At 40.3% G+C, this 24,677-nt stretch overlaps 1 protein-coding gene across 5 annotated transcripts in view; it reads left to right on the forward strand.

Moving 5' to 3' along the window:
* The window catches only part of ARID1B (AT-rich interaction domain 1B), a 325,125-nt gene that overhangs the window by 263,027 nt on the left and 37,421 nt on the right, over nt 1-24,677 (forward strand). For 3 of the 5 annotated variants that reach the window (XM_077175420.1, XM_077175418.1, XM_077175419.1), the window contains 2 exons: nt 2,498-2,825; nt 20,274-20,419. In XM_077175420.1, coding sequence (XP_077031535.1) covers nt 2,498-2,825; nt 20,274-20,419 — 474 coding nt within the window. Of the gene's footprint in view, nt 1-2,497; nt 2,826-20,273; nt 20,426-24,677 lie in introns of all 5 variants that reach the window. The other 2 variants (XM_077175417.1, XM_054629287.2) reach the window with 1 other exon arrangement.

Consider the following 24,677-nt stretch of genomic DNA (forward strand, 5'->3'; position numbering starts at 1 on the left):
TGTGTTTAATGCTGCATCCATCTGTTTTCTGTCAAAGCCACTGCCAACAAATTACTAATCTATTAGAGAAACATGGAAATAAGATTGCGCTCCTCATTCCTGGCAATTCCTCTTGTATTTTGTTTGGCTTTTATTTTGCCCTTTTTTTTTCCTGTGGTCTGGGAAAGGTATAAGAATAGCTAGTATTTGAGGTATTGAGGAAATGCTTAGGGAAAGAAAAAGATGGAAAAAAACATTGAAACTTGTTTTCCGTACTAAAAAGATACAACTTCTCTGTGTATCTTGTATCCCTGCAGATGAATGATTAGGAGCTATTTTAACTGAGCCACATATTTTTATGGAGAAGATTCCACTGTTTTTTCTGTGTTGTGTGTATGCTGGAAAAGCCAAAGCACATAAGATTACATTTTTTTGTCCCAATTCAAAATAGCATGAAAACAGTAGTAGTGTTTAGCATTGGGGTTTGCTCCTCCATACATGCTGCTGAATGTACTTTGTAGACCCTAAATGACAAAACAAATTGTCTTTATGTAAATTGGACTGACAGTAGCTCCCAGTGATCATGGATGTCAGGTCTGCTAGCCTAGGGAGAGAATTTGCTTCACTTTGGGAAGTAGTGTTACTAATAGCATGTACATAAGATGTGCTAACTGCTGTGCATAATCTTTGAGTGCCTATATACACCATCCTGCTGTATTACTTTTTTTTTGCACAAAGCAACTGGAAACCCAGAGCAACATCCAAGTTGTGTGCTGTTGCCTGTAACACATAGCAGAGCAGTGTGAAACTAGTCAGCCCTTCAGTCTGTAGTCACTTATGCTGGATCAGATGCATGCCTTGAGCTGGTCTCAGCAACTGAAACTCTGGCTGGGGGTGATGGCTCACTGAACAGAGAATAGTTAGCTGCCAGCAGCCAAGCCCAGAAGAGGAGGAGAAGTGACAGGGCAGTCTTAAGACAGCATAAAGCTGAATCTGGAGCCTCTCATATCTGCTGAACCACATATTGGGGATCCTTCTGTGAGGACCCCCAGGCAGTAACTTGGATTTTAAAGCAGAAGAGGATGGTTGCTTCTCTTCCTTGGGAAGCCTAGGTCTCATACATTCTCGCCAAGGAGATCTTGTAGTAGAGTGAGTCAGTTACAGACTGGAGAGGAGATTAGCAAAAGCACAGCAGCAGGAGCATATGAATTAATTATGTGTGCATTCAAATGATGGATGAATATGTTTATTTTAAATACAAACGGGAGTTGAATGCCACCAACTCCTCTGCCTGGTAGCTGAGGCCTGAGGAGAGGCGTGGCTGGTCTGCACAATCACAGGAAGAGTCCAAGGACTTCTGCCTTCAAATAAGCGTGGGAATATCTGAGAGTAGTGAGGAAACTCTGCTTTGTGGCATCCCACAGGGAGGGAATGGGTCATGTTTCCACTAATCTGGATGAGATGGAAATGAAGACAAGTCAAAACTGATGACTGAGTAGTGCAATGTGATACGTTTCCTAAAATAGTTTTCCATCATATCTTTAGCTTTCTTTTTTTTTTTTTTCCCTTTTTCTCATGCTGCCTGGGTTTGTTTCTGTAACACTGCATGCTGTATACTCGATTTTTCTTGAGATTTCAACGTGGCAGGAAAATCAGCACTCAAATGAGTTAAGCTGCTGCAAGCGGAGCACTTCACTCTAGTGACAACACAGATTGGGTTCAGCCAGGTTTTCATGCTGTCCTTCTTAAAGCACCTGCTTATATGAGCATCTTTGTACTGTTGCTGCTTACTTGTAAGACTAGTTTTCTCAGAGGAGTTGCACTGTAATCTACCACTCCTTATGCTGACATAGTCAAACTGAACTTACTAGAAAAGCAGGATGGGATCTTTCTTGGACCCCAGCAGTCGTCCTCACCAGTCCACACCAAATCATCTCTGTCTTAAATGGGCAGAACAGTTAGGAGCAAGAAGCCTGTTGCTGAAACTGCAGAAAGACAAAGGAATCTTACAAAAATAAGACTCTCCCTTGAACTTACGTAATGGGCTTCTTACATGCCACATTTATCTCTACTGCATAAAGCAGTTGTGTATGCTGTGCCGTGCTGTTACCCCTCTGGAGGGGTTATTTCCTGTTGCCTTGTAATTTACATTAGACAGAAAATGTTTGAGGGTACATAAAAATCAAGTTCATAGGATCATTCAGGTTGGAAGGGTGCTCAAGAGCTGTTCTTGGCTGACCTTGTATTTAAATCAGGGTCAGATAATGGATCAGACCAGGTTACTCTTGGCTTTATCCAACTGGGTTTTGAAAACCTCCATGCAGGGAGTCTGCATAACCTCCTTGGGCAGGTTGTCACTGCTTCTCTGTCCTGGTGTAAAAGCGTTGTCCTGACTTTGAGGCCAGCGTGGGTCACTTTAGTTCACATGTGTAAGTTCTGCAGCTGCCAACTTCCTAAACAGAAACATTTGCTCAAAAGTTTTAATGTTTTTCTCTGTGCTTTTTATCATTTTGTTCAGGAAACTACTCCAGACCACCGACGTACAGCGGTGTCCCCAACACAAGTTACAGCGGTCCGGGACCTGGCATGGGTATAAATGCCAACAGTCAGATGCATGGACAGGGGCCAAGCCAGCCTTGTGGTTCCATGCCCCTGGGACGGATGCCATCAGCTGGGATGCAGAGCAGACCATTTCCTGGAAACATGACCAGTATGACCCCCAATTCTCCTGGCATGTCTCAACAGGGAGGCCCTGGGATGGGCCCACCCATGCCAACTGTGAACCGTAAGGCACAGGAGGCGGCTGCTGCAGTGATGCAGGCTGCTGCCAACTCCGCTCAGAGCAGGTATGCATTCAGGTGAAAGGAGTTTAAATAAGTAGGAGCATTTTCCTTGTCATTTCTGAAGTAACAGCACTGTAGAGGTGTGTGAATGTGCATTTATATGTGTTCTAGCTATGCTCTTATCTCTGGGAGGAGATGGTGTGTCCGAAGAATACTTTTTCTTAATCATCTCTTTTTCTTGAGGAGCCCACTGCAACTTTTAACTTTTTTGAGTTTTTATAATTTTTATCTCTTGTAAAGAGAGGGCCAACATGTCCTCAGCAGCTTACCCCTGCCAGAGAGTAAAGAAGCCTGTGAAGCTGTGCATCAACTCTTGCATCTACTACTCATGTTTTTAACAGCAGTGCTGATGGCAGTTCTCTTCTGTGGGATGTTCTTGCTCCCAAGCAGGCCTGCAGAAGGGCAGAGAAGGGCAGGCTGAGGGGAACAGCTGGAGGGGAGAGGCAGAGGGAGACATAAAACAATCTGTAGTTATCTGGAGTTGAACCTGCCACTTGTGCATCCATAATAGAGAACCTGCAGACAGAACTGCAGCAGTTGGAGCCCTCCTCTGCCTTCTTGTCTCCCCTTTGGGCAGCATAGCTACATGTTGCCATTCATATATGGGTTTTGGTAAAAGATGCTTTGCTGTCCATGTCATTCTTAAAATGACTGAATATTTGCAATTAATTTTTTTTGGTGTAATTTTTTAGATTAAGTAACATCCACATTTCCCTGGACTCAAATAATTCCTGACATATTTATTACCTTTTTCTGTTGCAAGAAGGTCCATAATGTTTGAGAATTACACAAGTCTAGTTGCACTCTTCTGATGAATGTGTTCATATGTGTGTGTATTGCTCACTGCATGTGCATACACAGATGCACATACATTCATCCATATATTTATCATTCAAGACCAGTGTTTGTGGACAATAGAGTTGCTCTTATTCCAAGATGCAGTGTTAAACAAGAAATAGGAAGCCAGTGTGTCCCTGTATTTGTTACTTTCTTGTATTGAGAGCTTAAAAGGCAGGTGGCTACTAATGATAAGCAGCAGCAAACTTTTAAAACTATAACAGTTAATTTAGTGTACTTCATGTTCTTGCTCAGTAAAATAGAAACAGGCTCCCTTAAAGCAGACCATACTCCAGCAGATATCTGTGAACCAGCAGTCCCTTTCTTCTGTTGGTTGTTTTAACAGGCCTGTCTACTAGGATTTATGGAAGTCTGCTTCTGTCTGTCTGGTTTAGGCTATAAGCTGATAGGTCAGGCACGAAGGAATAAATAGGCCATCACTGCAGCTGCAGGAACAGGATTTCTCTATAATCATAGAATGAAAGGAAAAGCTCACGTTTGTTGGTCTTGACAGCAAGAAAAGACTTTGTGTTAAGTGGAAAGCATTTGGTTGTGATTCAACTTACACATTGGGTGTGCATAGTATGTGATGTTTGATCAAAAACTGGGTTAAATGATTACCACTTCTATCTCACATTTTCCTCCCATGTAAATTTCATAGAACTGCTTTTTCTTTCTAGCTTTGACTGGACAAAACTGCACCATTTTGAAGCATTCCTATCACATACTGCCCATTTCAGTGATCTGGCACCTATGGAAGAGCTGAGCAATCACTGAATCTCTATCACAAATACTGGCAAAAGGGTTATTTTTACACTGCAAATTGGGAGGAACTTGTCACACCACTCTCATGCTAGAGGTTTGCAAGTACACTGTTTTCCTCTTTGAAGTCAGCTGTAGGGGAGAAAGCATAATGGCTGTTGGCTATTCCTGCAAGTCCTCGAGACTCGCATATGGAAGGAATGTATTTGACATTGACTTGGATTTGTGATACAGATCAAATCCATAGAGGTTCTGCTTCAGGCCACCACACATTAGGTCACCTGCTTATCCAGTCTGGGGCTGGCAGACACACCATGTTTTCTTCACAGCACCTGAAGTATGGCTGCACTCAAGCTCCCTCAGCACACCAGCCTGACCAGTACGGGTAGGCAGCAGTGTAAACTGGACTTGCTGTGGGACCTTGGCATTTTTTGAAAATGTTTGTGAACATCCCATCTGGCTGCTGAAGGACTATAAAAATCACATGAAAGATACAGAAATGCTTGCATTGTAGAGGGGATTTTAGTTTTTTGGATTCTTTTTGCTAATGCCACTGTGACAGTACAATGAAAATCTGCATGTCACTCACTCAGCACACCTGCATGGCGTTTGGCACAGCTCCATTTCCTTGTGCCTAAAAGGGACTTGAAGAACCTCATCACTGAGAAGCAATGAGCTGTCTCCTTCCCTGACCCAGGCACCATTTTTTTCTCTTCATTTTTGGTGTTCTTGTCTGCAGCAATGCATGTAGCCACGTTTTCTGGACTTGGTGGTATTGTCACTACTGCCTAGGAAGAGAACTGCAACCCCCAAAGTGTGATCCTTTTCTGAGAGATGATGTACTGCAGGAGTGATTACAGGGCTTCTTAATGGGATTTGCAAGGAAGTTTTAGTACACTGTAGTTGATTTTGCATGTATTTGAAAAATTAGTCTCTAGAAGAATTTTTAGGAGCACTTAGTATCCCTTGCAAAACATTTGCCTGAAGTGCAGCTACTGTTTTCTCACCAGAGTCCTCCACACTGATTTCTGTAACCATATGACAAGTTACAGAACCGGGAGAAAGTGCCTATGTTGGCTCCCAGCCTGTTGCTCTCTCACAAACAAGTCCATCTTCACCTGAGATTTAACTCTTATGGACTTCCCTGCCATCCTATTACTCCAGTTGTTACCTCTGTAGGAAATCTTTAATACCCAAATTATTGCTGTTGTCATGGCAGTTAAGTTTTAATTACCAGTTTTCTGTAACTGCTAGTTTGGTTTGTCCCTTAAAAACATTGTTCATATATGTGTACAAAAAATGCAGAAAGAAAAAAAAATTAGAAATCTACTGGTTATCCAGTTCAAAAAACAAAACTTAGTGAAATGGGAGAACACTCCCACCACACTACTTTACCTAACTGGGAAGACATCTACTCCTGTATGCCAACATGCATGGACAGTGCTCAGCCGTTTTCTTTGAATGTGTTGAGTTTATAAGATTCAGCTGTGGAGCTCAGAAAGTGTTGCATTCTTACTACTATAAAGCACCTTCCTCTGTGATGAATTAAGAATAAAATCAAATGGTTGTGTCATAGTCATGGTTACATAGCAGTATTTCTGTTCAAGTTGGTTGTGATCCACTTCAAGGTCAACTTGTGGACTCAGTAGCCAAGTATCAATAGGGGAGAGAAATTTATCTTCAGCTGTTAATCCACAGGCTCTGTCCTTTCCCAGCTCAGGAGTCTCATGTAGACACAGAATGCTGATTTGCCTCTGCCTTGCCAAGCCACACTAAGCAGCAGCATAAAATGAATTTAAATGGCATGCATCAGAAAAAAATCTCTTCCACTGGGGCACAAAATCAATGTTCATTAAGCAGGACAGGATGATCAGGATCTGAGTGTGTCAGCCTGTTACACCTAGGTATCATCCTCAGAGCAGACCACCACCCTTTTCATTAGAATAGATTAAAATCATATAAATTAAAGTGGTGGCTGTGGAAGATACTAGGTTTACACCATTTGAATTAGCCTTTGACCTCATCTTGAGGTCTGCTTTATGTTAAGTTTAGATTAATTTATACAACTACATAATATCTTCCCTGTAACCTAAAATCTTACTATGTGCTAGGCTGTCTTGTGCATGCATGCCAGGGCTTCCCAAATGATAACTGCCATGTCAGGCTAGAGAAAAGAAAGGTGTTTTTAAGATCTCTTCATTGAATCTCTTCATTGTTTCAAGCTACCCAGGGCGTTCAAGCTTGCTCTGAGTAAAAGTTCACAGCAGGCAATGTTAAATAAATCTCTAGTACCCTGTGTAGTAATTCACTTTATTTTCAGGAAGAGAGTGTGAAGGAACTACAAAACAGTGTTTTCCTTTTTATATTTGTCTTGTCTTGGTCTCAGTATAACCATTGACTGGTGAGGACTGTATGTTGAAGACCTAATATATCCATGGAAGAAAGTTGGTATTGACTGAAACCCCAAGGCTAGTTCTGCTGCAGGAGACTAGAACTCAGAGGAGACCTTAAAGGACCAGGTGGCTCCAAAAGACGTTTTATCACACTGTGATTCTTAGAACAGCACATATATTTATAGCGATAGATAAATGTTCCTGTGTGTACAAAACTGCATCACAATAAGCCTTCAGTAATAACAGTTTTAAGAAAATGAGATACTGTTTTCCCTGTTGATGTGAAAGGCAGCAAATTAGCCAATATCTTCTAGTACCAGCCAGTGCTGAGCTCCTCAGTTTATAGATGCCCAGTTTGAACCTTTGCAGGACTGTGTGTGCACTGTCTGTGATCTTTTGCTTCCAATGCAAGTTCTCAGTTTAAAACTGATTATCAGTTTGGCACCCAAAGTCAACAGCCATCTTTAGAGCTAGATGCTTGTCGCCATCACTTCCAGCACCTCTCGTGCTAGCAGTGAGTGTCATTCTGAGCATGTCTTCTTAGCAGTTGAAAGTGTGACTGTGGTATATGGAAAGGTAAAAACATAGTTGTAAAATGGCTGGCTTGGATGCTGTTAGTAGTGGGGCCTTAGAAAATGTAATTTGGTGCTAGCTGGCTGTAGAATGTGCATCCAACTGGATGCTAAAATGAGCCTTTTGTTGGTGCAACTACAGTTATCAATACCTGAACTAATTACAACAAAATGAGTTTTGATGTGCCTACATGAGGAGCAATCCCATCTTTGAAGGCAGCCCCTTTGACCTCAATGTACCTTAATATGATTCTCAGGATTGCATGTTGCAATTTTGTAAATTAAAGCAATTTTTTTTATAGATTGAGTGAATTTAGAATTCACTGCCATTGATTTTAGAGGAGATGATTCAGACCCAGTGGTTTATTAAACTGAGGAATTGGGAACCAGTTTTGCTATTTGCAACCTCTGATCATTTTAAATCCTGGCCATTGGGTTGCTAAATTGAGGTGGATATTTACATTATCTTCTGTTGATCCCCACCTGAGAAGTGGTGTTCAGTCTCTACAGTAATATGTGATGTTGCATTGCTTTGACATACTTCTAGGCATTCTAGAATGTGGTTCTGGTTCTAAATTGCTTAGCAACTGGTTAGATACCACAGCCTCATTGTAGTGTGGTGAGAAGAATTTAGTACATTTTTAATCAGTCATAAAACTGATCAAACAAAGCCGCACTGATATTAGAGAATTTCTGTTGTACAGAGAAACACAATTAGTGTAAATTAGTTTTAAAAGTGCATTCTAGATGTCTTCTTCTTAGTCTGTGTGTGTGTATACATGCACTTGCACACTTGCACACATCCAGGCACACTAACCTTCCATCAGCATTTCTCCCCTGCTATGTATGTATAATTCATAATCCCGTGTTGCTGGTGCCAGCAAAGCACTTTTTCCATATTATTTTCTCCAACAGGAGGGTAATGCAGCACTGCTGATGGACTAGAAGGTACTGGTGAGGAAATATAATAATGGACATGGTGCATTAAAATGTCAAAAGGAAAATGAAGGAGGCGGAAATGGGGAATAAATTTTTTAAAAAGAATAATAATATAAATAAAACCCAGAACTGTTTTCGGTGTTTTACATCCTAGTGCCTGTCAGTTTTGTGCAGTATTTTCCAGTCTGGCCCTTTTGATCTTGAAACTTGGATTTAAAATTCTAATTGTGATTTTGAAAGCTGCAGTTTTGTAGCAGGAAGTCTTGAAGCGCTCCAGTAAAACTTACCATCTTTAATCCCTGGAGAGAGTATATATTTTCCATTGTTTTCCCTTTTCCCCTTAAGCTTGGAGGTGCTGTTCTTCTCTGCTGGGAAGTTCGGTGGAGTGCAGGAAGGTTAAGTACTCATTCAAGTTTCTTTGCTTATTCAAACCAGGCTACTTCTAGATGAAAGGCTGCCAGCTGTGAAATCCCCAAAGTAAACTAGGCTAAGATAGGACTGGTAGCCATAATTGGAGCCAGTGCCTGCGTTATCTGTTGCCTTTGAAATAAGCCCCTGGCAAGAAAGGCTCTTTCTGCCGGGTCTTTTATTTAACATTCAGTCACACGGAAGGAGTTGCTCCTGTTCAAATTCAGGCCATTCACAGTTCTCCAGGCTCAAGCTGTCTGGTCATTTCCCCTTTGCTCTGCTCCTCCAAACAATCACAGATTTCCTTTAGAGATCTTGATGGGTCACCCTGAAATGAGCCCCACTTTACTTTCAATTAGTGCTGCTCTAATATCCTGGTGGTACTTTCAGTCCATGAAACTAAATTTGGCTTCCAAAATAAAGTCCGTGTGTAGTTTCAGCAGAGTGAAGTGGTTTTGCTTCTTGGCCTAACTGGCTGTATTGTCTCTGAACCCCAAATACTCCGTGCTGGCTCCACTTGAGGCTGGAGGAGATGCAGAAATAGCTGGAATATCTTCTCCCCATGCTAGGCTTCACTGTGATTTAAGGGGTAAAAAGTCCAAATACTAATGCTTACTGTAACTGTAATTTCTAAGGAAGCTATTAACCAGCATTGACATATTCCTCTTCTGAAGGACCCATGCTTCTTCCCTCTTCATGAGAAATAGTCATTTGTATCAAGCTGATTTTTTTTTATTATTTTTTTTTCTTTTCCTTATGTTTTGCTTTACAAAGCAGAATCATGTATGGGTTTGTTCTATAATGTATTAGGAGAGAGGAAGTTCAGCTCAGCTTATATGTATTTATTATTGTAAGGGGAGAGCTAGAAATCTTCTGTGATAATTTTATTTAAATGGAGATGCATTTTATGGATCAGCTCAAAATTGCTGATAAAAGAGTGTAAGGATTTGAAGAAACTTTACATGCTGAGCTAACCAAAGCCATTTCTTGTGGGAGACTAAGAGAAATACATTTTTATCTGGAATTTTGTTTTACTAAAAGGTAAATCCATCATTTTGGAGCCCTCGTTGTCACCATGCTGCAGAGCTCTTGCAGGCAACCAGTGATTTGGGGAGGCATTTTTTTCTTCTTTGGACTCATCAATCAAGTAGACTGCTGTATGCTGTTCATGCCTTTAGAGATTAACCACAGACCTCAAGAGTCCTACTCTTTTCCTCCTTCAGAGAGTAACCATTCTTAAATTGTGAAAGGAGTGTGTTGGGAAGGAAGCATGATTTTTAGTCATGAATGAGAATTTTCACTTACCTCAAAGACACTTCTAATTCGATTATTATTGTGTCAAGATTATTTTTGGCTTGATTTGGGTGTTTAGGAGATTCATGGCTCTCTGTAGAAAGACTAATTATTTTGAAACAAAATTGCAGTGTAGGACTTTGTGTAGCTTATTAACATTCTGCCTCTGGGTTACATAGAAATTCTGTACCTTAAAATATGATCTTTAGGCCATTAAGAATGCAGTACTTCATTAATTGATGTTGTATAAAGTTAAATGAGGGAGGACCTTAGATTGAACACTCTTTCTTGGGTGACAAAAACTATTTCAGATGAGGAAACAGTTTTCACAGTCTGTCAGAAGATCTACTAGTTTAAATCACAGAAGTGGTTTGAAAAAAAAAGCCAAAACAAAGTAGAATAGCCATCTGTTTAATGGGACTCATGAAGAAAGCTAATTCTGTGACTGTGCTGTGTGATTTGGCACATAACACTGTGCAAGTACAGTACTGTGATTGAACAGCCTGAGATTTTTGTGACAGAAAGGGAGGGACATAAAAAATGGCAGGAGGGTTTCAGGTTTTCAAGGCGGTTTAAGGTTCTTTTACAAGGGTGGTATTTGAGAGAAAAATAAACAATTTTTTGTTTTAGCTATGCTGCCTGGAGAAATGTAAATGGGAAGAGCCCTTCAGTTTGTTGATAAGTTCAGATGGAAACACCAATTCTAGCTGGACATAAAAGTAGCCTTGTAAGAATCACATTAAATAATAACCTAACAGCATGAGATTTTGTTAATGATGGCTGGCAATCTTACTAACACGTTAAATACCTGTTGCAGTGGCCACAGTAGGTTTCAGGTTTCAGGCATCTGAAACAAAGATGAAGAAAAGAGGCAGCTGAAATCATACCAGCATGTGCACTACATTGCTCTTGTGAAACTGTCCAGTGTGCCAAAGAGCCGAGACTGATGGTAACAGTGCTGGTAATAATATCAATAAACATATAACTGCTCCAGGCCATTGGGCAAAGATAGGTGAGTGAAAACGTGTCTGCTGGAAAATCCCTCTGGAGAACTTCCTCACCATGCTGATGCACATGCACAGTTGCATTCAGCATGCTGCTGTCTGCCAGATGACATTTTACTGTGAAAAAAATACATTGAAGAGCTGGCATGAAATGCTCAGCTTTTTATTAGATTTTCGGTTGGTTGCTAGCACAGTGCATTCCAAGGTGCTCAGAAGCAGCGTGGGGATGTGGCTGTACATTGTAATTCCCAGGTGGAAGACAGGGAGTTCAGGGGTCAAACCTCTCTCAAGACAGTGTCCCACCAGAGGAAAGTGAGTTAGTAAAACACAAAGTGTGTCCTCAGTTTCCTGTAGCTTTTTAGCACCACACCTTGGTGACCTTCTGGCTGTTCAAGTGCTGGGCACAGACTCTTACCACTTTCAAGTAATCTTTCTGGGAGAGAGTTCATAGGGCCTTCCGACTTTTTAATACAGCTATTTATAAACATGCACAGAAATAGAAGGTGCATAGTGAGAGTCATATGAGTCATTCCCATTTTGACATCAAGTCACACCAGGCTAAATCACCCTTCTTGATCTTCTGGTTCAGATTGACAGCATCATGCCATACAGGGCAAATTTCATTTTTTTCCCTGTAAACCCAGTTCATGCATGCTTTTGCTTGCTGGACAAATTAAAGCAGCCCTTTTTTGTGCATCACACACTCCACTTGGGCTAGGAAATGTATCCCCTCAGTGCTCAGATACCAGTTGTGCAAGCAGTTGCTGTTAGAGCTGCAGTAGAAATCCATGTGTGGGGGAGGTAGACAGAGGTCACCAAGAGCAGAGCTCTGATAGGTTTCCCAGCCATTTGACTTGGCCCACTTTTCAGTTGTTCTGTGGTTTTTGTCAAACAGCATTATAATTGTATTTATCCAGTACAGGTTACATGGAGTACCCAGAACTTATTTTGTTCTTACACGGATAAATTCAGATATGGAGGTGTTGCTGCACTTGTAAGAATGCTGTGCAACAAAGGCATTTCAGGGGTTCCTTGTGGGTTTGAAGACTGGTGATCAAATGCTGTGATCACTATGAAATTCAGACCAAAACTACTTTAATTAACACAAGGGAATTTTATAAAAAGAAAATCAAATGGCTGCAACTTAAACAAACAAAACCCTACAGTATTTCACTATTACTAAATGCTTTTTAATCACACACCCTTCTGTCATTAGGATCAAATGAAGTTAGGGATTTATTTTCTTTTTAACAGGCTTGTGCTGTGTTTTCCTCACTGTATTCAACTACTTTATTATTGTTTTGGCCATATTTTAGACCATTATTAATCTTGGATCTCTTCCTCAGTTTTTATTATCTGTAAAATGGGGTAGAGAGATTTATTCTAATCCCAGTATGCATTCAGCTGTGCAAATGTTGGGTAGTTGTGTTGTTATTAGCATTATTACTCATTAATTACATGTGCCTCTATATGTTGCTCTTCCAGAGTTCCATGTGGTGTGACACTCCTTTTCTATTGGGCTTTAAATGACTCCTGAGTAGGTAGCCCATCAGGCAGGTATTTTCACTGGAAAAATGGTTAATGTGATGACAACAGCTTTTAAACCAACAATAGGTTTCTGTAACTTTTTCTGAGTAGCTCAGCATTGAATCAGTGTGGTATGAGCAACTAATTTTTAAGTTCCTCCCCCTCCATGATTGGTTTTTAGTAAAATCCAAGCAATGGAGATGATGGTAAAGGCACAAGTAATTGTGTAAATCAGAGGAAAGATAATATATTTAGAAAGGCTATTTCTGTTACTCTTTTTAAAAGTATCTTACACAGCAATATTTGGATCAGCCAGATATTGCAGTGTACTTGGTCCAACTGCAGTGGATCACAAGGTGATTTGCACTATCACATAATTACAATGTTAGAATTATTCCCCCATTTTAGCATTAGCATTTAGGCCTGGTTGTTGAGAAGAACAGTTTTGTGTTAGTTCTGTGTACCTCTTGTCAGCAGACACATACACATACACACACACACCCCTCAGTACAAATCCACTTTTTCATTTATGTTTCCCTGTGCTTTGTCAGTGTATTTCAGAACTTAGGCCTCCCACAAGTAGATATGCACGAGTGTAAAATTTTTTCTTTCTTTCTAGCCTGAAAAATGGCAGAAAGTCTTGTGGCAGACCTAATACCTGTCACATCAGCAGCTTTTGTGGTTGATTTTCTGAAACTTTTGTTATTACAATTGGTGAACTTCTTCACTGAACAGAGGAGGACATGTAAGTCCAGGTTAGTATACTTAGAGTAGCAACTAACAAAAAGAAGATACTTTGCTTTCAGATACAATTATGTTAAATTAATTTGTTTTATTCACATGGGAACTGCCTTCAATGCCATTTTATAGCTGCTCAAGCCAATATTCAGGCTTCATTTGTCTTGGCCTTTGCTAAGAGTGCTGTGAACCTCCAGGCAGAACAAAATAAGCAATATTTGGGTTTATTTTCCCTCACTCTCTTGTCCCTTCTTCAGTTCTCCCATATCCGCTGACAATAGAAATAGTTTCACTTCTCCAAGGATGTCCATAATGTAGCAAGAAGGAAAATCCATAACAAAAGAGCATATGTATCTGCCTGCACATGTTTATGTGTAAATTCTCCAGGGAGAAAGCATTCACAGGTCTCACTCCTGAATTACTCTCATTATAATAACCCATTTGGTGTCAAAGTGTGACAGATTATAAGCGCTTAAGGCTAGTCCCAGCTCAGGACAGATTTAAATAAAGTACTTCTGGTTATTGTGCAGGTCAGTGTGTTTAAATAACAACCCCCCAAATCATACTTTGACATTTAAAAGAGAGAGGAAATATTGTCATGCTGCAGACCTGGCACAGATAAGCACAGGGCAATTTGGTCAGTACACTGTGATTTGTGAGTGCAGCCTAACGCAGTAATTTTCACAGTTTGTAATCAAGTAGCCACCTTAGCAGTGTGTCAGCATTAAAAGAAAAAATGTTCCTTTTAAAATGTTTACACAAATTACTCCCCTGAGGTGCTGCAGTGCATTCACTGCAAAACTGATGTAGGTTAAAGATCTGGAGCAGAAATGGCAAACTTGGGGGCCTTTTTTTTTTTTTCAGCAGCCAACTGCTCAGGTGGCCAGGTCACAGTAACAGGATAGTTTTTCAGGTCCAGCACTTAGAGCAGCAGAACTGGGAGAAATCCCCACATTAGGTGCATGCTGCATCAAGTGTCAGGAGGCACAGTGCCCAAGTGCCTAACAAACAACTGATAGGAGTTTGTGACTGCCAGGATTTGTGCAGTGTGACTCAATGCCATTTCTTCCCTGCCTGGGCTGTGTGCCCCATCTCTGCTCTTGTCCCCGTAGCATTGCCCCTTCAGCATCACCCTGTTGTGCCACATTTGGACTGGGCCCCCCCCAGCATTGGGCCAAGGTGGCCACCTCAGAGCCTGGCCCTCCCTCAGGGCAGGGTGCACAAGCTGAGGGGCTGAGGGAAGGCACATGTCTCGTAGCACCCTGCTTTGGAAGCTTCCTGTGAATTCCTTCCTTCTTTCCTAAAGGGATATCTGGCTAAGAGGCTCCACATGTGCTAGAGGGACCATAGCCTGTGTTTACCCTGGAAGTAGCAGCATTCTGCGTGTTTCTCCCTACTCCTTGTCCTGCGCACCTATCATCCTCCTTGCCCTAAAAACCTTTGGCACCTAGTGAGAATGCTCCCAATCCTTTTTCCTTCTTAATTTCCTTCTGCTGTCTCCTTCATTTCTATTTTCTATGCCCCAAAATCTCCTCACCTCCATCACCTCTATGCTTTCCACCTCTGAAGCTTTCTTCTGTTCCCTATACATTTCCATGTTGGACTCTCCTACTGTGCTCAGGTTGCCACAGGGCTCATTACAGAAGCTGGTTCACTTTTTCTGACTGTATGAAGGGCTTTGCTGTGGTGTTGTAGGTTGAGAGAAGAGTACAAGGCATCAAGTGTCTCTTAGGAAATCCACAGAAAGTTTTAGAACTTGATCTCTATGTACACATAACACCCTGAGCTTTGACATGTTTCCGTATGAAAAGTCGTGTCTTCATTTCTTGCCTTGTTGAGAAGCATAATCCACTTCTGTCACTGTCCATAGGTAAACCACATACCCATCTGAACTCAACTTCTTAGTGAATTCATACTTTTTCAATAAGAAGGGAAAAGATGACAGTATAAGTCTTGCATCAGGTGCCAAAACAGAGGAGGGACTAAATCACATATCAGGAAGTTCTATGAAGGGCAAGGGCTGTAGAGTGACTTCTGTGTCACAGTTGGAGACAACACATAAACTTACTGAGGATTTCAGGTCCAATTAAAGGAAGGCATTTCAGTATAAGAGAGTGCTCAGCAGCTGTGATCACTCATGTGCTCCTGTGTACTGTCAGTGCTGTTCTTCCTACCAATTTCTTTGTTGTGCTTTTTAACGATGACCAGATCTTGCGTGTCAACTCCTCTTTTTAAATATACAGACTTCTGCATTAGCTCAGAAGACACAATTAGATCTGATGCTACTTGTTTTGCAGAGAAAAGATATTAGTTGCAGATAAAGCTTTGGGTAGATTGCAAATGAAGGAAAACAAAAGATCAGAAGAAGAACTTCTTAAAAGGGAATGGTTTGAATTTGAGCAGTTGTATTTTGAACCCAGTAGTATACCAGACTGTCAACAGCACAGTGAAGCCAACAAATTAAGATCATAGGATCATTCAAGCTGGAAGGGAACCTCAGGAGGAATATTTAGTCCAACCTTCTCCTCATCAGGTTCATCTTAGAGCTTAGGGTGTTACCCTGTTTGGGTCTTCAAAATCTCCAAAGGTAGAGATTGCCCTTTGGGCCACCAAATCTAGTCTGTCAATATTTTCACTGGGAAAATGGTTTCCTTGCATCCAGTCTGAACTTGATGGGTTTTCAGTTTTGCCCAGTGTGTCTTGTCCCCCCACCATGCCCACTGTGAAAAGCGACCTCCTTTTTGGGTGCTATGGGGCTGCTGTAGGTTCCTCTCAACAGCTGTCTCTGCCCTAGGCTGAATGAGGCCTCATCCTTCAGCCCTTCCAGAGTCAGTGCTCAAGCCCTGGCCATGTAAGGGGTTCTCTGCTCACTCCAGTTTATCATCATCTTTTCTTTTCTGGGGATCCAAAACTGAACATGATACTCTAGATGGAGTCCAGTGAGTCCTGAGGAAGGAGGAGATGATCAGTTTCTTCCATCTCCCAACTCTGCACCTCATCACACAGCCCAGGATGTTGTTGGCCCTCTTTGCTGCCAGGGCAGACTGCTGGCTTATGCCCAGCTCTCTCTGCCAAGATGCCCAGGGATTTCTCAGCAAAGCTGCTCCCTCTGGTCAAATCCCAGCTGGCACCACTGCAGGGGGTTCATCCTTCCCAGGTGCAGGACCTTGCACTTGTCCATGTTGACTTTTACAAGGTTCCTGTCAGCACATTCCTCCAGCTTCTCCAAGTTCCCTGAGGTGGCAGCCCTTTCCTCAAGCATAACAACTAGCTCTGGCATGATGCATTGCTAAATTGTCAGCAGAGTAAATAAACCGTAGAAAGCAAGCAGATTCCTCTCTTCCACTTTAAATCTCTTAAAATTGCCGAACTCTTCAAGATCTACTTGTAGCAGTAGAGCAGGAAAAAAAATTGTAGCCTTAGGTATTGTGTTTAAATGGATAGCATAATCCCAAATTTGTATTCGCCTGGCTGCTTGTTCTTCTAAATGGGGAAAAATACATTATCTGGGATCAAGGTATTGCAAGAGCAGATACTCTAGTTCATACACCGTGCAGGGTTTCTCTGACCAATACATTTTAATGTATTTGTATATGTTGCCTGCATGCAGAAATGTCAGGAGCTGAGGTTTCCTTCATTCCCTTGGAGGGTAACTGTATCTCACCAGGAAGACATCTTTTCATTATACTAAACTTAAGTGTATCTTTTCTTAATTTCTTCCTATTATACCTAATTGCATCATCCCTAAGCAACCCAGCCCTTGGTGTTTATGTGGCAAATACTGTAAAATTGTATACTTAGCTGAGTTTGTACTGCTATAAAATTCATAGCTGGCCAGTTGAATTTTTGCCATTAGATGTCACTACGTGTACAGCAGACTGCTTTTAAAGGCTTGATTTTTATTTAGCATCCTGGAAAAATGGAGGAGGGAATTGGGAGATGTAGGAGAGAATCTAGTACTGTAGTATGTTGGATATGCCTTAACTAAAAGCAGCACAGAAGGAAACATAAGATTTTTGACTTAACTCCAACAACCAACAGATGATGCTGTGACCTTAAGCATATATAAATATGTTTAGCAGCTGCTGTGTAACATATTTATAAGTGTTTAGTGACCTGGAGGTTAATCAAAATGAGTTTGGTGATCTCAGCTCAGTTCTTAATGGACTCCACTTCATATTATAGCACTGATGCAGCACAATTTGTCACAGTCGGCAGTCTTTACTCAAAGGAGGCCTACTGTGGAGTGAGAATTAAAGGCTGAAGTAATACCTGATTATTTCTCCCTAAAGAAACTTTCCATTCCAAGCCATCATAGAGCAAAATAATATGTGGAGAAGCTCTGTACTGCTCACTGCACCCAATCTGATAATAAAACAGCATTTACTCTGACAGGATGTCCTTTCAGTGTTACTGAATTAGCTCACGCGTGCTGCAGTCAGGGCTTTGATAGGGGGCTGGGAAAGGACAAAGTCCTGCCAGGGATGATGCTGACTCTTTTCACTTGCTGGGCTCTTTCCAGAGACAGAGAGTTGTGTCTCTTCCAAGTGCAACATTACATAGGAGGATGAAAGGGAAAGCTATTGCCTTGCCCAATGAAATTTCAGAATTAGGTTCTGCCATTCAAGTTCTTCTGGGTGCAGAAGCAATTTTTTTAGACTTCAGTTGTTTTCTTGCTGTCCTGGCCAAAGCCTGTATATTCTTTTTATTTAATTTCCACTCTCCATCTAAACTGGAAATTGTTTCCTACTTTTTGATTTAAAGCTGTTGTACAGCAGTGTGCTTGCATGAGCCGCAATTGAGATTGATGTCCATTGTGGGTAACATGAAATAGGTTGTACCTCAATTTGAGACAATGAACAGCCCCACAGCTTAGAAGATACACATACTAGGAAGTAATACTATTGAAATATTGGTAGGTAAGGACCAATTTCAGCTTACCTGCAAGGTGTGTGTCTCCTGTGTATTTTTAAAGTAAAAGAAGGGCATTAAAGAGATAAATACCTGTAGAGACTTGCCTTTTCCAGGATCCTAGCCTTACTCCATAAAAGAACCTCTGAAAATCCATTACTTCTTTTTTCAAGTATGAAAATACGCTTGCACATTTTTTTCATCTTCACTAGTAACTTTACCCAGTAACAGAAAGGACCTTGCTTATCCAGCATAGAAAGCATTTTTTCAGTTAACTGCATTTGCTGAAATATAGCAATTTTCAACTAGAAAAAGGGGGGGGGGTGTTAAGATACAGTATTTACATAAGAAAAGCTTGGTTGTGTGACTGAAATCATTTATAGTTGTTTCCAAATCGTTCTACTCTTCTCTTTTCCTTTTGTAATTTCCCTTGGAGCATTGCACCACTGTGCATTTTAAATCTTTTCCCTCCACTTCTTGTTGCAAGCTTCATCTGGGAAATGACATTGTATGGCAGTTATCTCCTTCATATCAAAAGAAAGCCTTTGCCTCTTTGCAAGAGTGAAGAAAAGTTTGTCTTCAGAGAGCAAAGGACAAAACTGACTTGGAAAAAGATGCTTTATTTAGATAACACGTTCTCTTTTCCTTTGAAGAAATTCACAGTGTGTCAAGAAAAATTAGGCCAAATAGTGCTTTCATGGTCTTCCTCCTGTACCTCCTATAAAAGAAATCTGCTTCTACCAATTGTGTTAAGAATCTGCCATGAATTTGGAAAGACACGAAGCCATTGAAGTTACTCAGGGTTCTTGATTTAGGAGTTGTCTTTTTTGATTTGAATACTGTAAAATAATTAAAAGTAGAATTTCTACCAAAACTCTCATCTTGCTACCCAGACATTCAGCTTTCCCTTCCTGTAGGATGAAATTAAGTGCTTCGTTTTTTGTAAGGAAATAAAAGTTAACAGGTACTAAAGCTGTGTAAAAGAGTGGTTGCTTTCTTGTTTCTTTTATTTGGAAAAGCAGCAGAAATGTACAGGGGGCACACTGAAGAAAGAGATCTGAGTTTTGTATTTTCCTAGAATATACAAGTATTTTTCTGTGTGTTTTATTCATATGTATTATTTTATATGTATAAGTGTTACTCATATACATATGATAATACATGCAGTCTTCAACTATACTAAGAAAAGGTAGGTAATGGTTTTATGTATTAAAAGAATAAAAGGTTATTTTTTAAGTTAAATCATGCATTACATTGGGTTATCATGCTTACTTGAATTAGATTATTTTCTTCCTTATGCCTCAGTTTGTCTATAGAGTTTGACAAATCAGGTACCAAGCATACCTAGATACTTCTTAGAACTTAAAAGTAGATAAGTTTTAGTCTTTCAAAATACTTGGTGTGAACATGCGGAGAATTATGCAAGGGCTCATTGAGGGCAGTTTTTGAGACAAATTTAAGTCTCAGATATACAAGCATTATACAAATATGCTATTAATTTTCAAAAGCAAAATAGTTCTTCTGAGGTTTCTTGTTTCAATGAAGTGGAATATGTATGGAGGTTTTTGAAAGATTGGGCATAGATGATGCATGTTCAACACAATAACTACAAATGCAGAAATCAGAAACTGAATCTATGGTACCCATTTTTCTTTTGGGCATTTCACTGTTTATTAAGCTCTGGCCAGTGAGGATTGCTATTACATGGTGAAAATGGTAAGAATGGTGATGTGCTGGGGCTTTTTTAATGCCAATGCTAGATTCTAATTTTGACTCCTGATCATATTGCTGTCTACTCATAGGGTATATAATGTGAGCTGTATTTTTCTTCTGATTGATAGTGACAGAAAGACTCTGTACATGTCTTGAAATTAGTCTTCAGTCCAATTCTATTTCACATCTATGATAATTAGCTCAAGACTAACTCAAAGCTCCCCACGTAGGTAAAATGAACTAATTACCTGCTTTCTCCTTACAAACAATAGGTGATGTGCTCTGTGACAAACCACAGCATCTTCAGCAATGAGGTCTGTAATGAGATATTGTATGTGTGCTTTCCCTTCCTAGGCAAGGCAATTTTCCTGCCATGAATCAGAGCGGGATTATGGGCTCCAGCTCCCCCTACACTCAGCCGATGAACAACAGCTCTGGCCTGATGAACCCACAGGCTCCTCCTTACAGCATGGCACCCAACATGGTGAACAGCTCAGCAGGTAATGGTGAGTAACCTTCCAGCAGTGACCTTCCTCCATAATCCTGCTCAACACTATCAGCCCTGGGCTGGTGGCAGAGGAACATCCTTCTTCATTTGATTCACCCCTGTTGGGTAGTTTGGAGTGATTTGAAATCAGGCTAAGGTGCTCAGGTTTTTTTTGTACAGTAACTGATACATTTTTCATTAAGTCCTTCTGCACAGCATGTAGATGAGTACAGTGTTTTGCACAGTTCCAGCATCTCTTGGACTCAGCTTGATGTAGGTGTTGACTAGCAAGTATATGGTTATTTGTGTGTATGTGTCTGCAAGAAAGGGAAGGAGAACAGCTTCTTTTTTTAAGAGGCTTTTTGCTTTTGGTTTTCAGCATTTTACTTGCTAAGGTTGCAATTTCAGATATTTAATGTGGTAGTCATTTAAAAAAAGAGATGTCACTTGCTCTGACTTGAAGATGCTGTAAGGTGAGCACTTAACATAATTATTCTGTTTGGAAAACATAGGCCATATTTACTGTTTTCAAAATTTTTATAGCGTTTCCTCATTGAGTATCAGTATATAAAATTTTACCATAACTTCCTCTTGCAAAAAAAAAAAGGCATATTCAATGTAGCTCCTGGATTTATCCTTCATATCATGATTTATGAGTTCAGAATTGCTTGTAGCTTTGTGTGTGACTCTGAAGACAGGTGAATACAGTTTTGCACAAATGTGCTTCATGGTCCATATTCAGCTTGAATTCCTAACAATTATCCTCCTTCAAGATAATACTTCAGCAAAGATCAATTCTTTGATTGGGCCGTGTTTGGATGGAGTTTCAATGACCCCGAAGCAGATCCTCCCAAGTACTTATTCCAGTCATGGAGTTTCTCTGCATGCCTTACTGATTACATTATCCCTTTTAGAAATGTTGGGGGTTTTGAAGTTTTTTCTGAAAGCTGAATAGGTTGTGCTAAGGTAGTACGATGTTGTTTCTTAATTGTTTTTGTTTCTACTTTTATTTCTTTCTTAAGAAATGCCTTACTACCTAAATTGTGTCTTACCAAGAGCCAGGTTTTTCACATCTTTTGCTCTACCCCTCTGAGCCTGTATAATTCTTTCATCCTTTGCATCTTTTGCTGTCTTTTCTCCCTGTCAATTCTATATGTTCTGGTGCCTTTGGAAGAAAATAGCCACAGTGAGATGCTAGTGTCTAGTATGTCCAGAGTTCCTTTCCCCTACACAGGAGCTGCTGAGACACTGAACAGTGTCTTATATTTCAAGAACATTGTTACTGTTTTGGTTAGCAGAAGAAAGGAATCTGCTAATTAGTAAGATTTTTTTAAAAGAGAGAGAGAAATTAACAAAAAAAACCAACCAAACAAACAAAAAGGCTTTTTCCAGTTCTGACCTGGAGCTTTTGGCTAGCCCAGACAGCACACTGCACCATCTGGATGAAGAGGGACAAGCTATTGAAAAGAGCATTAGATAATAGCTTGCTTTTTCCCCACCAGAGCTGTCCCAGGTAATATTATGTTTTGTTTGTGTAGTTATGTGTTTTGTCTGGCTTGCTGAAATAAAATTACTTCTGAGCATTGAAACTGTGCTATAAATTCTGTTTTGCTATTAGCAGAAGTAATTTTTCCACCCTTTTCCGTTGGCCCCCAGAGCTGCAAAAATAACCAACAGCAAACAGATGGCAGAGTGCCCTGCCTAAGAAGATTTATGTATTCCTAAGGAATAACCAGTTTAAAGGAAGATTCACAGAGGTTTTTTTGTTCAGATAATTCAGCCATTCGTTATTTCATACAGTGGAAATCTGTTCAATGCAAGACCATTTATCCTAGCAGTCTTTTGTATGTGGTAGTCATACTCTTTTTATTGTGTTATGCATTCTGAAATATTGGATTTTTAATAATTTAAACATTTATCAGGATTTTTTCTGCCAGTGCATTTGTGAGGTTTTCTTTTGTTCCAGTTTTATTAATTCAGAGATTACCCAATGGAAAGTAAGTATGAGATGAGCTAGAGGAGTTCAGTGCACCTCTTTCAGTCTGTGTGGGAGCAGCTACATATCTAGAATTGCTTTACAGGCCTCCGGGAGACACTGTTGGGGAGAAGATGGACACACACTACACCAGAAAGAGAAAATTGGGTGTGAATACATTGTTGAGTGCAAGTGCTGTGGGAATGCTTAATTTCCCCATATCCAAACTCATCCTTCTGCTTGGTCAAAAGAATGGAAGTTTAAGACAAGTGTAAATAACAGTACTTTTAATTATAATTTCTTGAGCTGGTGGTGCACTTTAAGGACAGCTCTGGCCCTGGATTTGATGAGGTGGAGAACCTATAGGTGATACCTTTTTAGGAGCTTGAAAACAGGATTTTCTGTGGCAGGAAGACCAATTCAGCTATGTGGCTCCTTAGCTTCCTCTTCCTCCCTACCCCGTAAAATCACACATCTATCAGATAAATCAGGGTTCAGTCATTGTGGAGGGCCAAAACCAAGTGCAGCTGAGTGGCTTCTGCTGGAGTGAAGGCATTGGTTAACTCGCACATACACTGAGCATCAACAGCTGTGGTCCCAGGTAGAGGCCAGTGAAAACCTGAGGGGAGCAATAAGGTGAAGGTAGTTTCTTCATTGTCTGGGTTTTGAAGGGGGCAGTTTTGTTGCCTGTTGTGAGGGAGGAAGGCAGGTCTTTTATTTCAATAAAATGCACTTTCAGGTTTTACTGTAAAATAGGAGAAGATTGCTGATAACTGATAATTATTTTCATATGGTGTTGGAGCTTCAGCACAGCTATGTCTAACACTGGTTTTGTCACCCATTTTTAGTAGTGTTTATACCTCCTCATTACCAGTTAATCCTTTTGTCTTCAGGTTTTTTTAATTAATGTCACAATTGAAAGGAAAGTCATGCTGCAGTTATGCATCCTGATACTCCAGCAGTGACTGTGGATCAAACAGCAGATCACCAGCTTCTGCTGATGCAGAGTGGTTTAGGAACACAGAAATTACAAGATCAAAGAAGACAGATTCTTCTAATAGAGTATTCCGTCCATAACAATAACAAAAGCTTCAGGAAAAAGGTGTCAGAATCCCTTCACAATTATGGAACAAACTGCCATTCAGAAAAATTGTAAAACTGCTGCTGTCCTTTTATTGTATGAATTCACATTACCCATATATATATTTTAGACATTTTTCCCCCTATTTTTCAAATTTAAAAATGCATATAATAAACAGGAAATTTACAGCCCCCAGTGTAGCTCATGCTGTGAGCTTTGTTAATTCTAGTGAAAATTATCTTTAAAAAGAAGCAATATGAAGTTTATATCTCTCAGGTTTCCACATTGTTCTTGCATAGAAACTGGCATTCAGGATCTTTGCTGTCTCTGGAGATGAACAAACCAGTAAAAAGTCATTAATTCCCTTACTGCTTAAGGATACTTTACCTCTGTCTTACTGAAACCTTTCTTTTTCAGGCTATTGTTACTCCCACTTAACTTTAAACATCATAATACTTTACATAAAATGTGAAATTCTAGGAAAAATTATTTGCACTAAGGGAATTAATGGGACACTCTTCTTTAATACTAAAAATCATACATATGCTATATGTTTGATTTGGTGTTTATTTGGATGAACCTCTAACAGGAAAAGCAATTATATTTATGCAGGTGAAATATTTTTTAGAATCTTTATTGGGATTTTTCTGTTGCATTTTTCTGAAAAATGGATATCTCAATTTATTTCAGGGGTTTTTCACTGTAATTCATTTCTTTGTAGAAGCTATTAATGCACATTTAGACAAACGTTCTGGAGGTTGTCAGTAGGTGGTAACAGCTGAAATGTCCCTATGTCACCTATACTCCAAACAAGTGATGACTGTGTGACTGTAAATCGAGGCAGCACCTGGCATAGAAATGCCCACATCCCAAACTGCTTGTACTTGTCATTCCTTGGACAACACTTGTCAGCAGAAAGGCAATGTGGCACTGAGATCCCTGGTGGCTCCCTCACTTTTTTCAGATAAGATCCCCAACCACCTTTGGCTGCACTTGTGCCCAGAGCTGGAGGATCATTCATGGCAGGACACTGGGCAGTGCTGTTGCCCCTCTTCTGTTTTTCCAGTGGGCATCAAAGCAGTGGGGATCCTCTCATCAGCTCCACAGTCACTAATTCACTGCTTTTGCTTTTGCTTCTCTTTTTTTCACAGAGGGAGAGTGCTAGGGTTGGAAGGGAGAGAGGAATGTATTACAAGGGAGAGAGGAGGGAGTATT

The sequence above is a fragment of the Agelaius phoeniceus genome, chromosome 3 (assembly GCF_051311805.1).
Source record: "Agelaius phoeniceus isolate bAgePho1 chromosome 3, bAgePho1.hap1, whole genome shotgun sequence".
Lineage (NCBI taxonomy): Eukaryota > Metazoa > Chordata > Aves > Passeriformes > Icteridae > Agelaius > Agelaius phoeniceus.